Genomic DNA, 17,624 nt, shown 5'->3' with positions numbered 1-17,624 from the left:
GCTCTTATCTACTATCTAATTAGTGAAAACCCCTCTCCTTCCCTCCCTCCCTCCCTCCCAGTCTCGTAACCATCAAAGAATCTTTTCTTCTCTGTTTAAACTATTTTTCTAGTTCTTATAATAGTGGTCTCATACAATATTTGTCCTTTGGCAACTGACTAATTTCACTCAGCATCATGCCTTCCAGATTCCTTCATGTTATGAAATGTTTCACGGATTCATCATTGTTCTTTATTGATGCGTAGTGTTGCATTGTATGAATATACCATAATTTATTTACCCACTCATCCGTCGATGGGCACCTTGGTTGCTGCGACTTTTTTTTTCGATATTACAAACACCACATTTACTTTTAAGGGAATGTGATTTTGAAAATGTCATGCCCCAATTTATGAAAATTGCAGCCTCTGCAGTGCCAGCCAGTCTGGGTCTTGCTATGGCTGGGAGGGGACTGTTACATGTGATAAAGGATTTATAACCAGCACGAGGCAGCCCATCCACTTCCCACTTTCTCCTTCAGGAACACAGTTTCTGACTCCAACTTGGAAGATCAGGGTGGCTTATTTTCTTCTGCCCTGTCATTTCTGGAAAAATGAATGAGATATACTTCCTGGGCTCCGCATGGGAGTTGCAGGAGGATGCCTACCCTCGAGGGGTAGAACTTCTAGGACCACCTGATCCCTCTGCCACCAGGACCACCAATGTTTGAATGGGGAAACTGAGGCCCAGAAAGAGAAAGGGTCCTGTTGGCATCTCTCGGTGTCAGAACTAGACTCCAGGCTTCCTACCCGCCCATCCATGACTCTGTGACCCCCCTCTGCTGGCCTCCTGGGAAGTGATGTTCTTCAGCTTAACTCCCAAGATGCCTCTGGTTAAAAGCCTCTTCATCCAGAAGCCCTCTGGGGGTCAAATCCCTGAGTCGCTGATGGGGAACCTGTGCTTGGAAGCCAAGGAGTCTGGGAACAGTTGGTCATAGTCCAGTGCTGCTCTCCTAACCAATACCCAGCCTCCATGACAAGCCTCTCCCTTATCAATTTTATTAATGATCCAATAATTTTCATTTCCGCCCCAGCAGAGGAGCCATCAAGGATCCTGGGTTGTACTTAATTGCCATATCTCTTTTGTCTCCTTTAATCTGAATGAGTTCCTCAGTCTTTCTCAGCCTTTTATGACTTTGACATTTTTGAATAATACAGTACCTTAAAAAACAGTGCTCTTCATTTGGGGTTTGTCAGATATTTCCTCATGGTTAGATTCAGGTTACGCATTCCTGGCTGGAAAACCGCACAGACGATGCTGTGACCTTCTCAGGGCATCACACCTGGAGGCACACACAGCCCATCTGCCCCTTGCTGGTAATTTATTTTAGTCACTTGGTCAAGATGTCTGATTTCTCTACTGTACAGCTATTCTTTTTTGCTCTTGCTATTGATAAAGGAGCCCTGGTGGTGCAATGGTTAAGTGGATGGCAGCTAACTCAAAGGTTGGCGGTTCAGTCCCACCAGTTGCTCAGCAGGAGAAAAAGCCTGACAATCTGCTCCCGTAAAGATTACAGTTTAGGAAACCCTATGGGACAGTTCTACTCTGTCCTATAGGGTTGCTAAGAGTCAAAATCAACTCGATGGCACACAATAGCAGCAACAACAACTAATGAACAATCTGTGAAGAGACACTTTGAGGCATTGGTAGTTCAGTGGTAGAATTCCTGCCTTCCATGTGGGGGACCTGGGTTCCATTCCCAGCCAATGCCACATCATGCACTGCCACCGCCTGCCTGTCAGTGGGGGCTTGTGTGTTGCTAGGATGCTGAACAGATTTCAGCGAAGCTTCCAGACTAAGACAGACCAGGGAGGAAGTCCTGGCAAGCTACTTCAGAAAATCAGCCAGTGAAAACCCTATGGATCACAATGGTCTGATCCACAACTGATCATGGGGATGGCACAGGACCAGGCAATGTTTTGTCCCATTGTGCATGGGGTCACCATGAGTCAGGGGCCGACTAAATGGCCAACAACAATAAAGAGCCACTTTAAGATCACACCAATATGCTGCCCTTCATAAAAAATTTCCCCCTGGACTTAGTGTCCATTGATGAGTTTTGCCCAAAAGCTCTCTTTTTTTCTCCAGATAAGGCATCAGGCCTTGAATAAGTGTCAGCCTGGACTAACAATCCTATTCTAGTCCTGCTCTCCTGGCCACCCCATGCCTCCCAGATTTGACCCGGGGTTCAAGCCCCTTGTTCACAGTCTATCTTTAGTGTAGGCTGCCAGCCCGCCTCACAAGGAGCAGGATTCATGGCGACATCTCATTTCCTGTCCCGTGAAGCTTCTTGTTCTTTCTGTAGCCACTGGCTAAACCGAGGGGATCACAGAGTTGTCCAGCCGCCAAGGGTCGGGGTGCAAGGAGACTCAGAGCTGAGGGTGATGAAACCTTGCTAGCGAGCGAGGCTGCGGTGGGCTCTGCTGGAACCTGTGATAAGATGTGCAGCTGTTACTTTGAGGTTGGGAGGCTGGGAGCCCACAGGAAGTGACTCGGTACAGAGCTGATGAGTCTTCATACCGGCACCCGTCCTGGGAGAGGAGCTGCAGGCTGGTGTGGCTGTGGGGATGTCCATGGGGCACTCAGAGCCTCGGCCGGAGGGACAGGGCCGGCACTATGGGGCTCTGGCCTCAGACCAGCGATCCACTGCGACGGCGCCTGCTCCCTGGAGCCTGCCCCGCAGGAGAGCTTACGTGGCAGCTGCAGTGCTTTGCTACATCAACCTCCTGAACTACATGAACTGGTTCATCATTGCGGGTGAGGATGGGTGGTCTGCTGCTCTGCCCACTGGCTGCCCAGCCACCAGCTGGGGGCTACGTTTCCCACAGTGGCCTTCCATCTGGTATCCTTTCTTCTCTTCCAACATGTCTCTGGTGTTCTCTCGTCTGGAGGTGGTTTTCAACCATGCCTGAATGTGGGGGGTGGGCAATTGGAGGTCCCAATCCAGCCCTAAACTAGTAGGGTGTGCAGTGAGTGTAGGGGGAGAGGACATGGTGGGGTGTGCATGGATGAAGACAGCAGGGAGAATGAGTCCTTCAGACAAAGGCCTGGAGGCTCTGGACGGATCTGCCAGGGTGAGGTTGTGGAGGATAGGTGTGCTCCCAGGTAAGAAATTGCCCTTGCTGAGCTGTTTCTGGGGCCGCAGGCTGCGTGCAAATCCTGCACGTTCTGCCTGCCTTCCTGTAGAGGAGGGCTTTGCCTGCTTCTGTCTTCTTGGCATTCACTCATTCATCCATTTACTCAAGACTGGGGCTCAACCTGTGTCTGTCCTCTCGTCACTCACTCATTCATTCATTCAAGATCAATGGGAACTCAGCCTGCTTTTCTCTTCTTGTCATTCATTCACTTATTCATTCAAGACTGACTGAGCATTGAGAATGGAAAGACCCTCTGGTAGGCCCTGGAGACCCAGGGCGAAGTCAGATTTGTAGTTCCTGCCTCATTTCAGGAATGACCCTTCTGTGGGGCCGAGGGAGAAGCTCATTCAAGGAATCCTTCCAGGCAGAGAGATGCTGCCAGAGGAGAGAGGCTCAGGCCAGGCTGGGGTGCTCAGACGGACTGCAGCGGTCTGGCCTCTCTGAGGCCAGGACAGCGATTCATTGCTGAAGAGGGGCTGTGAATAAATGGAACCCTAGGCTGCAGACATTACCGGACCTGGTTTCTGTCTTCGGGAAGCTCAGTGGGACACAGAATACCTGTCCTAGTAGCTCTGATACAGGACAGAGGGGGGTGAGTGGCAGCCGGGTGGAGCCCAAGGACAGGTGACTGAGAGGTCAGACAGAACTCACAAAGGAGGGGGTGTTTAGTTGAGGCCTTTATGGCGCAGAAGATTGGAAAGGTGGGGTATGGGGTGAGGGGAGAGTGTTCAGAGCGGACAGCGTGCGCCAAGGCACAGGGGGTTAAAAGGTGTGTTCCGAGCGGGGATGGAGGGAGGGGATAAAGGAGGAAATTACTCAAAAGAGGGTGTTTGGGCCCAGATCATGGGCTTCTTGGATACTAGGCTGGGAGCTTGGTCTTTCTTCTGTGGGCAATGGGGTGGCATAGAAAGTTTTTTTTTAAGTGGGGGGATAGCATCAGGTTTGAGGTCCTGATTGAGGCAAGGTGAGGCAGACAGGTCTGCTCAGTGGTGATGGCAATGGATTAGGCCAGAGTGAGGAGGCCTGAGGAGGAGTTTGGGGGGCGGGGGAGACGGAAGCTGGGGGAACATCGGTACAGAGGTACCAGCTGTCCCTGCCACTCGCCCTGGAGGGCCCCTGGTTGGGGCCTCAGCCCCCGAGTCCTGCTTTCCTGAGGCCCTTCTGTTCACTTCCCCTGGTCTTGGGAGAAGCGAGGCTGTGGTTGCCATTCGGATGATGGCAGTCCAGAGAAGTGAAACCATGGAAAGGGCCTTAGTGACTGTTGCGGGCAGGTAGCTCACACGCAGAGCAGCTAAAATTCCCTCTTGCAAAACAGCCTTTTGGGGGGAGCAAAAGTGACCAACACATATAAAAGCAAGGCTGGGTACACACCTGGCCCTGGGGCACCCCTAGAGTGCCATGGGGCTGGGAGGAGCCCAGGAGGACAAGACGAGGGATGAGCCCCATACCTAAAAATGGAAGATGAATGTCATCAGAGAGGATTTTTATCTAGCAATGTATTAGCAAAATACCTGTGTTCTCTATTTTGCATCTGTAAGGAATATGTCTTATTTGTATAATTAAAAAACATTAAAAGAGGAAAAAAGACATAGAGGTTTGTAGTCCTGGGCACCGGGGCTGCAGGGCTCGAATTAAATGTCTAAACAAAAATCCCTTATTTCATTTCTCTTTCTTCCACAGCTGGCAGGTCTTGCAGGTGTGGATGTGGAGATTCCTTCCCCACTGGGGGTTTCTGGCTCCCTCATGAGCCCAGACAGGAGGGTGGGGTGCCTCCAGCTGGGATTTGAGTTCCAGCTCCCTCAGTTCCAGGCATACAGCCTTGCACTGGCTGGAGCCTCTGTTTTCCCATCTGTAAAATGGGAACAATGCTGGTCCCTACCTTTAAGGGTAACAATTGCAAGTGTCTGGTGCAGTCTGGCTCTCAGCCATCTCTAGGTAAAAAGGAAATGATGAGACTTCTTGGTAATAATGGTGGAGCTAGAGCCTCACGGCCCAGAAAAGCAGGTGCCACAGCCCCTGACTAGTCCTTTCTGAACTACCACCAAGGGGCCGAGAGGATTTCAGGAAACAGAGCCCAGCATCTGGGAGCCTGCTTCCTGTGTCTGCATTAGACTCAGTGCCCACTGCGTCAGCCCATGGGTTAGCAAAAATTTGGAGGCTTCAGAGCCCTGGCTGGTGCCAAGCAGGGGCCTGCACCCTTAGGAAGCTGGGGCCAAGGAGGGACCTACGTGGGACCTAAGTCTCTGAATCTATGTGTACACTCACATGTGTGCTCATGTCTCTGGTAAAACATGCTTTTGTGTACACGTGGGCAGGCCATAGCACACCTGTCTTTGCATGTACACAGTCCTGGGGGAACATGCATGTCTTCTGTGCAGGTCTGGGTGTCTGTGCAGAAGCAGGGCTGCTGTGCTGCACGACTCTGGAGACTTCCATTTACACTATAGTCTAAGTGACTGGCTGCGCACTGTGCAGTGAAGTGAACAGCAGCCCTGCACACGTGCATGTGTGCACGTGCCTGTAGCTGGGTCTTTCTGTGTACATTCCAGTGTATATGTATATGAGTGTCTGGCTGTATAAGACTGGGCTACATATCTGTGAGACAGGCTCCTGTATGTGTATGTTTATTTGTGCCTGGGGGTATTTCTCTGGGAATACTTATTTACAGGCATATTTTTACCTATGTGTGTGTGCACGTCTGTGTCTCTGTGACTATGTGCCGATGACTGTGAGAGTGTGCCTGTGTGTAAGTGTGTGTCTATCTGTGCGTTTGGTCCCTGTGCTGTGCTGGTCAGCTGTGGCCCTGTCCCAAATGCAGGGACAGCTGCCGTTACAGACCCGCCCGGCTGGAAGACTGCCCATTCCTGAGCATGGCTCCTCTGTCCACAGGAGTGCTGCTGGACGTGCAGAAGTTTTTTCAGATCAGAGACAGTAACGTGGGCTTGCTTCAGACTGGTAAGGAGCGAGTCCCTAGCCCTGGAGCTGGGGCCCTGGGCTCATGCTGGGTGGGGTCTTTCAGCGGGCTCTGCTCTGTGTCCAGCTTCAGCTCTTGGGAAATCAGATCCCGGCGGAGCACCATGAAGCCTGAGAAGGAGGCATGGAGGATGGTGGGGTTTGGCCATGAAGGGTAGGCTGGGTAGGAGGAGGAGCCAGCACGAGCCAACAGAGGAGGGTGCTGTAGGCAGAGCACAGGAGTGGGCTGGACAAGGTGCTTGAGGGTAAGTCATGGCTGTGGAGTCAAGACCTGCGTTCAGTTAGCGTTTGTTGAGCTCAACTGTGCACAGGAGGCTAGAAATTCTGACCCGTGCCTTCCTTCACAGACCTGAAAAATCTGACTACAGGACATACAGACACAAAGACAGACACACAGACACATCCCCCACACCAGCTTAGGTGGGATCTGGGCCCACAGGGAGCTTACAGCATGCCCCATTACAAGGTGGGGGTTGTTGGGGTCACGAGGCACTCACTTTTCTCCTGTGGGTGCCTGGATGGTGACACACTGTCTGCGTTATCTAGTGCTGCTGTAACAGAAATACCACGAGTGGGTGGCGTTAACAAAAGGAAAGCTATTTTCTCACTGCTTTTTTTTTTTTTATTTTAGAAGGCTGGAAGTCCAAATTCAGGGCGCTGGCTCCAGGGGAAGGCTCCCTCTCTGTGTCAGCTCTGAGGGAAGACCCTTGTCTCCTCAGCTTCTATTCTTTGGTTCCTTGCTGACCTTCAGGTGGTGTGGTCTCTCTCTTCCCCCACCTCTGCTTCTCTCACTTGCTTGCTTAATCTCCTTTACATCTTAAAAGAGGTTGTTTAAGGTACACCCTAACCTAATCCTGTCTCATTAACATAAGAACACCCATTCCCAAATGGGATTATAACCACAGATATAAGGATTAGGATTTACAACACACATTTTGGGGGGACACAATTCAATCCATAACACGCACGTACCCACATGCGTATGCACACCATCACAACACATGACACATACGTGTGCACACACCAGCCTGTAACTAGCACATACATGGGTTCCTCTCTGCTGATCCCTGCTTTCTCCTAATAGTCCACCATCTCAAAGCTCTAGAAGGGGACACAGAAACTTTGCAGGTGGTATGTGAGCACAGAGAGTTTTGAGAGAATACATGTTTCTTTCCTACAATGGATCTGCCTGAGAACAAGCCTGTGAGCTGCTGGGAGTTTCCTTTCTCGCTTCCCCTTAATGAGCTCCTTTCCACCATTTTTGCAAATGGCTAACGCGCTCAGCTGCTAACTAAAAGCCTGGCAGCTTGAGTCTACACAGAGGTGACTTGGAAGAAAGGCCTGGCAATCTCCTTCGGAAAAATCAGCCATCGAAAGCCCTGTGGAACACAATTCTACTCTAAAACACATGGAGTTGCCACGAGTCAGGATTGACTCCATAGCAACTGGTTATTTTCCTCCATTTTAAGCCGAAAGATCCATCTCTACCCTGAAATGGATTTTACTATGGTGCCAAACAGAGGGATCTCTGGTGGGCACTTTACCTCTGCTGGGGAGACCTGGAAGCAAGGCCAGGAGAATATCAAGGCCAGGCTGCTTCCTCCTGGCCACAAACCCATGGCGAGACACCAGCTGTTATCTAGCTGACCAGCTGTGTGACTACCTGCTATTTATCTCTGAAGTAAGATTCAGAAGAAAGATGGTTGTCTCAGGGATGGGTGTTAACACATTTATTTCAATGAAAAAATGAAGCCCTACATTTTTCTCACGGAAAGTCAGTTTGATTTGGCCATTTGATTTGACAAAGGAGAACTGGCTTTGCTTATTAGACTCCAGGGTGGACATTTCCCATAAACGGAATGAACTCCATCTTCAGGACTAAGGAATGAATGAAAAAGTACATTTAAAACATATACAGTAATTCCAGAAATCATATCCTTTGGAACGATTTAAATTTCTGAGGAAAATATTTCAAATGTCAGCTGAAAGCGTGGGAGGGGTACATAGGTCTCTCTTAAGAGTCACATGACCAGAAGTTAGAAGACCACTGCTTTAGACGATGGGTTCTTTTCAGTTGTTCCTCAGTCTCAGGGCTGAGAGGCCGGGCAGCTGGCCGCTGCCTGGAGACACCTTCTAGTCCTATTTGTAGCCAAAGTGAGAACACTCAGCTGAATAGCCACAACCTTCTTGATTAAACAGATAATGGCAATTGAGTAAACTTTGCCCCTACCCTGGTTCTTACCATGGTGAACAGGATTGTTACTACAAGGCCCTTGATAAATGAGACACTGTGGAGGGAGAAGTTTGTGTGTGAGGGTGTGAGCTAGTTGTACATGAAGGTGTGTGTCAGTGTGTGTGCATCCGTGTGTTAAGGTGTGTTAGTGTGCATGGGTGTATGCGTGTGAGTGTTAATGTGTGTGAGAATGTCGCATGAAGGTGTGTGTGTGGGGTAGAGATGTGTGTGAGTGTGTTACTGTGTTAGTGTATGTATGGCTATGTGTGAGTGTGCTAATGTGTGTGAGTTAGTGCGTGCATGGATGTGTGTGTGTGAGTGTTTGGGATAGATATGTGTGTGACTGTGTTAATGTGTGCTAGTGTGTGTATGTGTGTGTGAATGTGTGGGATGGGGATGTGTGTGAGTGTGCTAATGTGTATGAGTCAGTGTGTGGATGTGTGTGTGTGAGTGTGTATTTGTGAGTGGCTGAGGAGAAGGGCCAGCTTTGTCAAAGCCGTCCAAGAAAGTGCTTAGAAAGGGCAGTGGGCCTGGAGGCCTGGTGGCCAGACTTGTCCCAAGCCTAATCACCGTGTGACCTCAGGTGAGTCTCTTCACCCTCAGGGGTTGCTGTGCAATGGCCCTAGGCGCCCCCTGCTACCTGTTCACAGGGCTGCAGGAGAGAGGAAATAACTGAGAGAGAGCTTGGTCAGCTGTAACGGCAAGGGTAGGGGTGGGGGAAACAACGGTCAGACCTCCCTCCGTGGGAAAGAGAGGCTGTTGAATGGAGCTAGTTAATTAATTAATAGTATTTAAAACAAACTCTGACACCATGTTCCAGGTACTCTTCTAAGTGCTTTATGGTATAAACTCCTAATCTCCACAACGACCTCATGAGGCAGGCATTATGATTGTCATCTCCCTTTTACAGACCGTGAACCTAAGGTACAGAGAGGTTATGGAGCTTGCTGAAGGCCACACAGCTAGTAAAGGGCAGAGCTGGGATTGGAACCCTGGCAATCTGCCTCCAGAATCTCTCTCTTAAACTTTGTGCTCATTAATTACTCTGCCTTGCCACAGAAATGATTTCAAAGGGGATGCTAGGCATGAGGAGGCCTGCCTTCTCCTTGGGGGCAGGTCTCTCCATCCAGAGCATCTGCGTTTGTGTCTTTAAGGGATCTGCGTCCCCCAAAACTGGAAAAGTATTAGAAGATTTGGGGAAATATTTTCTATAACTTTTGGGTAAAGAAGAGACGCATAAAACAAGGCGTGGAACACAATCCACCTAAAGGAATAGTGATACATTTGGCTACATCAGGACAAAACACTCCTGTGCGATGGTGATTGAAACTATAAATGCACTTAATAATAGTAATAAATAACATTTATTGAGCATATACATAAAGCCATTTACTGCCCTTTATTTTATTCAATGCTCTCTGCTGGGAGGCGCAAGTGGTTCATGTGCTTGGCTGTTAATCGAAAGGTTGGAGGGTCGAGCTCACCCAGAGGCACCTCGGAAGAAAGGCCTGGCGATCTACTTCTCAAAGATCAGCCACTAAAAGCCCTATGGAGCATGGTTCTACTCGGACACACACGGGGTCGCCAGGATTTGGAGCCAGCTCCACGGCAACTGGTTTTCCTGGTTAGTCTAGTCCCAGAACTTGCATTTTTTGACTCTTAAATACAAAGTTCTGAGAAAAAACGATTTCCAAAATGTATTTAAAAAGTCAAACAACAGCCCAATAGAAAAATGGGCATAGGACGCGAACAGAAGAACACTTATTCAAAAACTGGCTGGGAATAATGCAAACTAAAACATCAGTGAGATCCTATTTGCTTTTCAATCATTAAAATAAAATGATCGATCATATCGAGTGTGAGCAAAGGCGCTGGCATCGCCTATTGTAGTGTAAATTGCTACAGCCTTTTTGGAGGCTTCTTCTGGCAGTAGCTATTAAAATGTTAAATGCCATTGGTACCAAAGATCACCCTCTGTGGAAGTATTAGGTTGAACTGTATTAAATCACTATTTTTCTAGGTCAAAATTGCCCTAGTTTTGGCGACTACATAGAGCTCAGCCCAATATTAGAGCGGGTCACGAGGGAGTGGGCGGGGCTGGAACCTGAGCTGGGAAGAATCCGGTCATTCATTGGGCTCAGGGGCTGTCAATCATTTGTGCCCTACAGATGAATGGAGACCCAGGTGCTGGGCGTCTCCATGCCCTGGGACTGGGGTCGCTGGTATGGGAGGGTCCAGACCTTCCCTTTTGCATCTTTGGCTGTTGCTGGCTCTTCACAGCCCGACCCAGGCAGCGGTCCACTAGGATGCTCGGCTCGGAGGCAGCGAGCCCACCATCCCCGGAGTTTGGAGGCGATTGTTTTTAAAGAACAGAAGCTTTGTATGCAGACCAAACCCGTTGCCATCAAGTCGATTCTTAATCATAGCGACTCTATAGAACTGCCCCATAGGGTTTCCAAGGAGCGGCTGGTGGATTCGAACTACTGATCTTTTGGTTAGCAGCCTGAGCTCTTAACCACTGTACAAGGTATCCATGTATTAAAGAGTTGTTGCTGAGTCGACTTTCAGTCATGTTGACCCGGTGTGTGTCACCATAGAATTGTGCTCCGTAGGATTTTCCATGGCTCATTTTTCAAAATAACCACTCGGCCTTTGTTCTGAGGCGCCTGTGGGGGTGGACTCCATCCACTAACCTTTTGGTTAGCAGCGAGTGCCTCAACCGTTTGTCACCCAGGGACTCCACGATTACAGCCAAACAAAAATGTGGCAATTTCTTTGTCTTTACTAAATAGCAAACCGCATTCATTAATTCAGCAGGTAATATTAATAAGAGTTTAATTTTAAAATTGATTTTATAAATACAACTGTCAGTGTCAGGGGAATGTTTTACCTACTGGTGGAAAGCAGCTGTTTGCCAGCCTCCTGGGTCTGTAATCAGGGTGCTCATTCCTGCACTCATCTGCTGTGAAGCAGGCCCCAGGCAGAGACTGTCCTTCCCTCCTTTTTTGTCAGCACCCCCACCCCGGCAGGTGGTGTTGTTGATGTTAGCTGTTGTCGAGTAGCCCCTACCTCATGGTCACCCCATGTACAACAGAACGTTGCGGATTGGACCATTGTCATCTATAGGGTTTCCACTGGTCGATTTTCAGAAAGTAGATGGCCAGCCCTTTCTTCTTAGTCCTTCTTAGTCTGGAAGCTCTACTGAAGCCTGCTCAGTGTCACAGCAACACACCAGCCTCCACCGACAGACGGGTGGTAGCTGTACGTGAGGTGCACTGACCGGGAATTGAACCCAGGTCTCCCGCATGGAAGGCGAGAATGCTATTACTGAACCACCAATACCCCCTAACAACAGGTGTGTGAGTGATAAATCAGACCAACCCCAATACCTAGAAAGGGCAGGGGCGCTTTAGGGCCCCCAGGCTTCCCGGGGTCAGAAGTTCTAGTAAAGATAGGAAACTAGTGTCTACCAAACACGTGAGGCTCTGTGCCAGGACTCTCCCTCCCTCTTTCATCTCATCCCTACCCAGCCTCAGAGGGGGATGTTGACGTCTTTACTGTTGAGATGATGCTCAGAGAGGTGGACTTAGTCACCTAAAGCCACATGTAAGCAAGTGGCAGAGCTGGGATTCGAACCTGGGCCCTGGATCCCCACACACTTCTTAGTTACCCCCACTCTGGGCTGAGTGTTGGGAGGGGATTGGGAGAATCACTTCATCTTTTCTTTCTCATGCCTGGACTCACTACCCTGGTGCCAGCTTGTGGCATCTGGGCCAGCCCTTTCCCTGGGCCTGCTGGGCTGTCTAGGGGGAGAACTCATGGTGACCCTTGCACATCTCCTCTAGTCTTCATCGGCTGCCTGCTGCTGTCTGCACCCGTGTTTGGCTATCTGGGCGACCGACACAGCCGCAAGGCCACGCTGACCTTCGGGATCCTGCTGTGGTCAGGAGCTGGCCTCTCCAGCTCCTTCATCTCCCGCCGGGTACCTTCCCCCACCTGCTTCCTCCCTGATCCAGAACCATGGGAGTTGGGGTGGTGATGGTTCTACTCCATTCCAGGATCCGGGCTTGTGGCTCCCCCTCCAGGGCTAAGAGAGGAGGTGCAGGCTCAGCCTAGGCCCCATCCTGGTCAGGGGCCAGAGACTGTTAGCCTTTCCTGACAGAAGGCTTCCTCTCTTGCACCTCTGCTGCTGCCTGTGGCTTCACTTCTGCCTGACTCTACTGGGGATGTGGGTGTGGGGTGTCAGCTATTGTTCTGGGGAGCTGGCCTAGTTAGCAAAGGCAGGGACCTGGAGAAGGGCTCCTCTGAATGTGGAGGGAGGTAGTGGCTGCAGGCTGCAGGCACCAGCAGGGGGCACTTGGGTGATTTTGGGAACCTGCGTTTGCCCAGGATGGTGAGATGTCTATAGCCCTGATCCCCTCTTCCTCCCCTGGGGGCCCGTCTCACGAGGTTTCCTAGCCCCCTCTGACAAATGTTTGGGTTCCTTGGCCCCTGGGTGATTTCTGGAACTCACCACGGTCCTGTGCCTGGCCCGCCCAGCATTCCTGGCTCTTCTTTCTGTCCCGGGGCATTGTGGGCACTGGCACAGCCAGCTACTCTACCATCGCGCCCACCATCCTGGGCGACCTCTTCGTGAGGGACCAGTGGACCCGGGTACTGGCTGTCTTCTACATCTTCATCCCTGTTGGAAGGTTGGTATCAACCCTGGGTCCACTTCCCCAGGTGGTAAAACTGAGGCCCAAAGGAAGTCAGAACAGGGGGGCTGAGGGTAGGAGAAATCAAACTAGGAGAGTTGGGATTGAAATCCCAGTCCTACCCCTTTGTGACCATATCACGCTACCTCTGTAAGCCTCAGTTTTCCTCATCTGTAAATGGGGGCCATAACCCCCACCAGTGGGCTGTGGTGAGGGTGAGGCATAGTAAGGATGCTCCACATTGATTTGTTCCCTCCCAGAAGTGGGGAGAAGGGCAGTATGGCATGGGGACTGCTCAGGGTGTGGCCGCTCTGGGGGTGATACAAGGAAGCATGTTTGGGCAGGCCTACACCCCAAAGAGGGTGGGACAGAGTGGGATTTGCAGCCAGATTCCTGAGCTCTGACCCAGGTTTCCTGAAATCGCGTGAGTCAGGCAGGGCTGAGCCTCGGGTGGGGAGTTCTCATGTGGGGAGATAGTGGTATGGGGGGTGGGCTGGGAGCCAAAGGTTACTGGTGAATTGACCAAGGGCAGTGGACATCTGGGCCTTGTGTGGCTTACTTTTCTGGTTTTCTGAAGACTGTGAGTCTGCTGAGGGCCGACTCCTGGGGGTGGGGGGGTACCATGATCAAACTGGCCTTGGGCTGCCTGCCTACCGTTCCTCACTGCCCATTTCCCTTGTTCCTCTGTCGCAGTGGTCTGGGCTACGTGCTGGGGTCGGTTGTGACGGAGCTGACTGGGAACTGGCTTTGGGCCCTCCGCGTGAGTCCAGCTTCCTTTTCTCCCCTCTGCTCCCCCGCACTCCGCCCTGGGCTGGCAGGGACTTTCCAGCCTTGGGTGGCCTTAGCCATTTGGCACAATAACTGGCGCCAAGGGGGTGGTCGGATGTCTGCAGCTTTGGGCATTTGGGGCTCCATCTGGAGAGTGGGTTATGGAAGCTATGACCCTGGGTTCAAATCCTGGCTGCTCAGTTTACTAGCTATGTGACCTCAACAAAGTTGCCTCACTCTTCAAAGCCTCAGTTTGCCTACTGGTAAAAAAAAAAAAAAAAGTGGGGGTAATAAATGCCACCTTATAGAATCTTCAGGATTAATAAGACAAAAAAAAGATGGAAAATTCCTGGTCCAGGGCCAGGGCACATAGTAGGTCCTTAAGGATTGGCAGCTAGGGTTACTCAGGTAGTGGACCCAGGATACCTGGGAAAATACTGGGTCAACCCTGTTGAGGGTGCAGTACTGTTGGATCAGACTCGGGCAGGGATATGACCAATCAGAAGAGGAAGGAATTCAATGCCGGGTTGGGGGGTTGGCTGGGGGCTTGGTCCTGGAAGAAGCAAACTAGGAAGTGGTTTCTGGGTGCAGATCTCTGCGGAGCCATCCGGTCCTGAGGGAGCTGGCCTGTATGAGGCTGCAGAAGGCAGAGTCAGGCCTTGGGGTGGGGTGGGGTGGGCTTCCAGGAGGCGGGCCTGAGCTTGGCCTGAATAAGAACTTTCTCATGGTGTGAGCTGTTTGTTTAAAGGCTGCCCTAAGGCTTTTTTTTTTTTTCTAAGGCAGGTAGTAAACTGCCCGTCCTTGGGAGTATGAGCAGGGGGACTGCTAGGAGAGGACACTAGGGCAGGACTGGTGTGGCAGATGGAGGCACAGGTCAAGAAAAGAGACAGTTCTTGGGGCAGCCAGGGTCAGTGTACCCAACAGTTGGGGTCAGCATAGTTGGGCTCCAGCTCCCAACCAGCTTGGCCCATTGAGCCAGATAGACCAGCATCGGCACTGGACAGACAGGTATGAAATCACAGCTGAGCTCTACAGGGGTGAGGGGTGAGAAACAGCACTCAGAAAATGAGCTGTGTCCAGGGTAGAGTGTGTCCCAAGAGCCTGGACCACAGAGTTCCAACACTGTGGCTTGTACAGTGGCTGGTCTCCTGGCTTGGGAGCATGTAGCCCTGAGCTTCCCAGGCCCTTCTGTCTCCAGGTCATGCCCTGCCTGGAGGCCGTGGCCTTGGTCCTGTTCATTTTGCTGGTTCCAGACCCACCCCGGGGAGCTGCTGAGAAGCAGGGGGAGGCGACCACGAAGCGCCCAAGGAGTACCTGGTGTGAGGACGTCAGATACCTGGCAAGAAAGTAAGTGTCCCTGGTCTCTGCTGCATGGCACAGAAAAGCCCCATCTGCTCCAGTAGCACCTTCCTCTGCCTCCAGGAACCCTCCCTGATAGTTCCAGCATTCACAGCCCTCCTTCTCTGAGCTCTCACCTTGCTATCTGGGCATGCCCGGGGCTAACAGAAATATGGGCTGTGAGGGAGGCAGGTGGGATGGGCTCCAGTCTTGGCTCTGCCCCCACCTCACCCGAGGGGTCCTGAGATTCAGAGACTCACTTTCCTCGTCTATTCCGTGGATGTAATCTCCAGCCTGCCCACTGCTGGGGGCTGCTGGGAGGGGCTGGGAGCTGATCAATCGCCCCTCCAAGCTCCACAGGACTGTGTCATCCTCTATCCCAGGCACCGCGGGGAGGTGGACAGGAGTCAGCTGGACTATCAGGCCTCATGATTCACCGAGATGTGGGGCACGGGCAGGGCAGAGCTCTCGTTGTTACAGGGCCATGAGACCAGCTGAGGGGACTCAGAGGAAGATGGGGCAGGGGTGGTTTCCAGGAGAATGTGATGGTGGCTGTGGGCATTTCAAGTGGGGAGGTTTGGTCTTGCAGAGAGGAGGGAGGAGGATATGACCCAAGCAAAGGTGTGTAGCTGGGGTGTACAGGTGTTCTCAGGGGATGCCCAGAGGCTGGAGCTCGGAGCCTGGAGCCCTGCAGTGCTGATGGTGATCTGTCTGGCTCAGTGGGCCAAGCTGGTTGAGGGAAGAGGTGCAGACCTCCCCTGGCTTCAGCCAGGCCACCTTCTCTTGCAGCTGGAGTTTTGTATGGTCGACCTTTGGAGTGACAGCCACGGCTTTTGTGACTGGAGCCCTGGGCTTCTGGATCCCCAAGTTTCTGTTCGAGGCCCGTGTGGTCCATGGACAGCAGCTTCCCTGCCTCCGGGAGCCGTGCAACAGCCAGGACAGGTGAGGGGCCTTTGGGAGCCCTGGGCTCCTGGCCTAGGTGAGGGGATTCACGGTGAGGAAGTTCTCTGAAGGTTTGGAGCCCCAAAGCTCAGTCTCTCTGGGCAACAGTGCTCTAGAGATGGCAGGGCCTGAGAACTGCCCAGCAGGCAGGAGACCTGGCTCTTACTCTGGCTCGGTCCTTGCTGCCCTGGGTCATTATGGGTAGCTTCCTTGCCCTCTTCGGCCCCAGTCCTTCTCTTCTCCCTCTTGGGGCAGCTGTGGCAGTCCAGAAGGCAGTGGGCGGGAGGTGAGGATTTTCTGTGGGGCCTGGGGGGTGATGGCAGTCCTGGGCAACCTTCCTTCAGAGGAGCCCATGGTGTCTTCTGTCAGGCCATCCTATTTTACAGATGGTGAACTGAGGCCCTGAGAAGCACAGCTCACGACCATGACTAAGCTGGTTTAGAGATTTCATGCGTGCATTCATTCATTCTCTGCCTCATTGGAGGCACTGAGAGTCCTGGGAAAGCATGAGCACTCCTCCCTTAGGGGTGCCCTCCCCCACTCCCACCCAGCTGCCCCCACACATTTGACTCCATTCTCCAAGGACACCAATGACTTCCTTGATGTTGAGTCACGGGGCCCTTTTATCTTTTTCTCACTTGTCTTCTCCTCCCTGAAATCCTCACTCGAGCGCCATCCTCTCTCAGGTCCAGGCTTTTTAGTTTCCTTGTGGTTCCCTCTTCCTCTCTGATCCTGCTCTGGAAGGTTCCTCAGAGTTGTGTTATGTACAACACAACATTTGCCGGTTCAACATTTTTCACACGTACAATTCGGTAACATTCTTCATGTTGTGCAACCGTCACCCGTATCCACTGCCAAATTATCCACCAGCGTAAACAGAAACTCACTGCTTCCTGAGCCATGATTTCCCCTCTCTCCCTCCCTCCAGCCCCTGGTAACAGCTAATGAACTTTTGTCTTTATGCAAATGCCTATTCCAGATGTTTCAGGTCAGCGGGCTCACAAAACATTTGTCCTTCTGTAACTGACTTATTTCATTCAGTGTAATGTTTTCAAGGTTCGTCCACGTTGTAGCATGAGCTGTGGCTTCCTTTTTTTTATGGTCGAGTAATAAATATTCCAGTGTATGAATATACCATATTTTGTTGATGCATTCATCCTTTGATGGACATTTAGGTTGTTTCCACCTGTTAGCTGTTGTGAATGGTGCCGCAATGGACATTGGTTCACATGTCTGTTTGAGTGCCTGCTTTCAAGTCCCTTGGGTATATACCTAGGAGTGGAATTGCCGGGTCATACAGGGTGCATCCTGGTGGGGCAAGCTCTTAGGAGCTCAACTGCTAACCAAAAAGTTGGTGGTTTGAACTCATCCAGTGTCTCCGTGGGAGAAAAGACTTGGCGATCTGCTTCCCAAAAGATGACAGCCAAGAAAACCCTGTGAGGCAGTTCTACCCTGTCACAGGAGTTGCTGTGAATTGAAATAGACAACTAAGAACAAAGG

At 51.3% G+C, this 17,624-nt stretch overlaps 1 protein-coding gene across 3 annotated transcripts in view; it reads left to right on the top strand.

Moving 5' to 3' along the window:
* Positions 1-2,569: 2,569 nt before the first annotated feature.
* Positions 2,570-17,624, top strand: part of SPNS3 (SPNS lysolipid transporter 3, sphingosine-1-phosphate (putative)) — a 53,030-nt gene continuing 37,975 nt past the window's right edge. For 2 of the 3 annotated variants that reach the window (XM_049860952.1, XM_049860950.1), the window contains exons 1-7: positions 2,570-2,796; positions 6,066-6,131; positions 12,228-12,364; positions 12,922-13,073; positions 13,770-13,836; positions 15,043-15,191; positions 15,972-16,124. In XM_049860952.1, coding sequence (XP_049716909.1) covers positions 2,607-2,796; positions 6,066-6,131; positions 12,228-12,364; positions 12,922-13,073; positions 13,770-13,836; positions 15,043-15,191; positions 15,972-16,124 — 914 coding nt within the window. In that variant the 5' untranslated portion in view covers positions 2,570-2,606. Of the gene's footprint in view, positions 2,797-6,065; positions 6,132-9,865; positions 10,007-12,227; positions 12,365-12,921; positions 13,074-13,769; positions 13,837-15,042; positions 15,192-15,971; positions 16,125-17,624 lie in introns of those variants that run through there. The other variant, XM_049860951.1, reaches the window with a different exon arrangement.

This window comes from Elephas maximus, chromosome 19 (genome assembly GCF_024166365.1).
Source record: "Elephas maximus indicus isolate mEleMax1 chromosome 19, mEleMax1 primary haplotype, whole genome shotgun sequence".
Classification (NCBI taxonomy): Eukaryota; Metazoa; Chordata; class Mammalia; order Proboscidea; family Elephantidae; genus Elephas; species Elephas maximus.
This window is presented reverse-complemented; position numbering and strand designations above follow the sequence as displayed.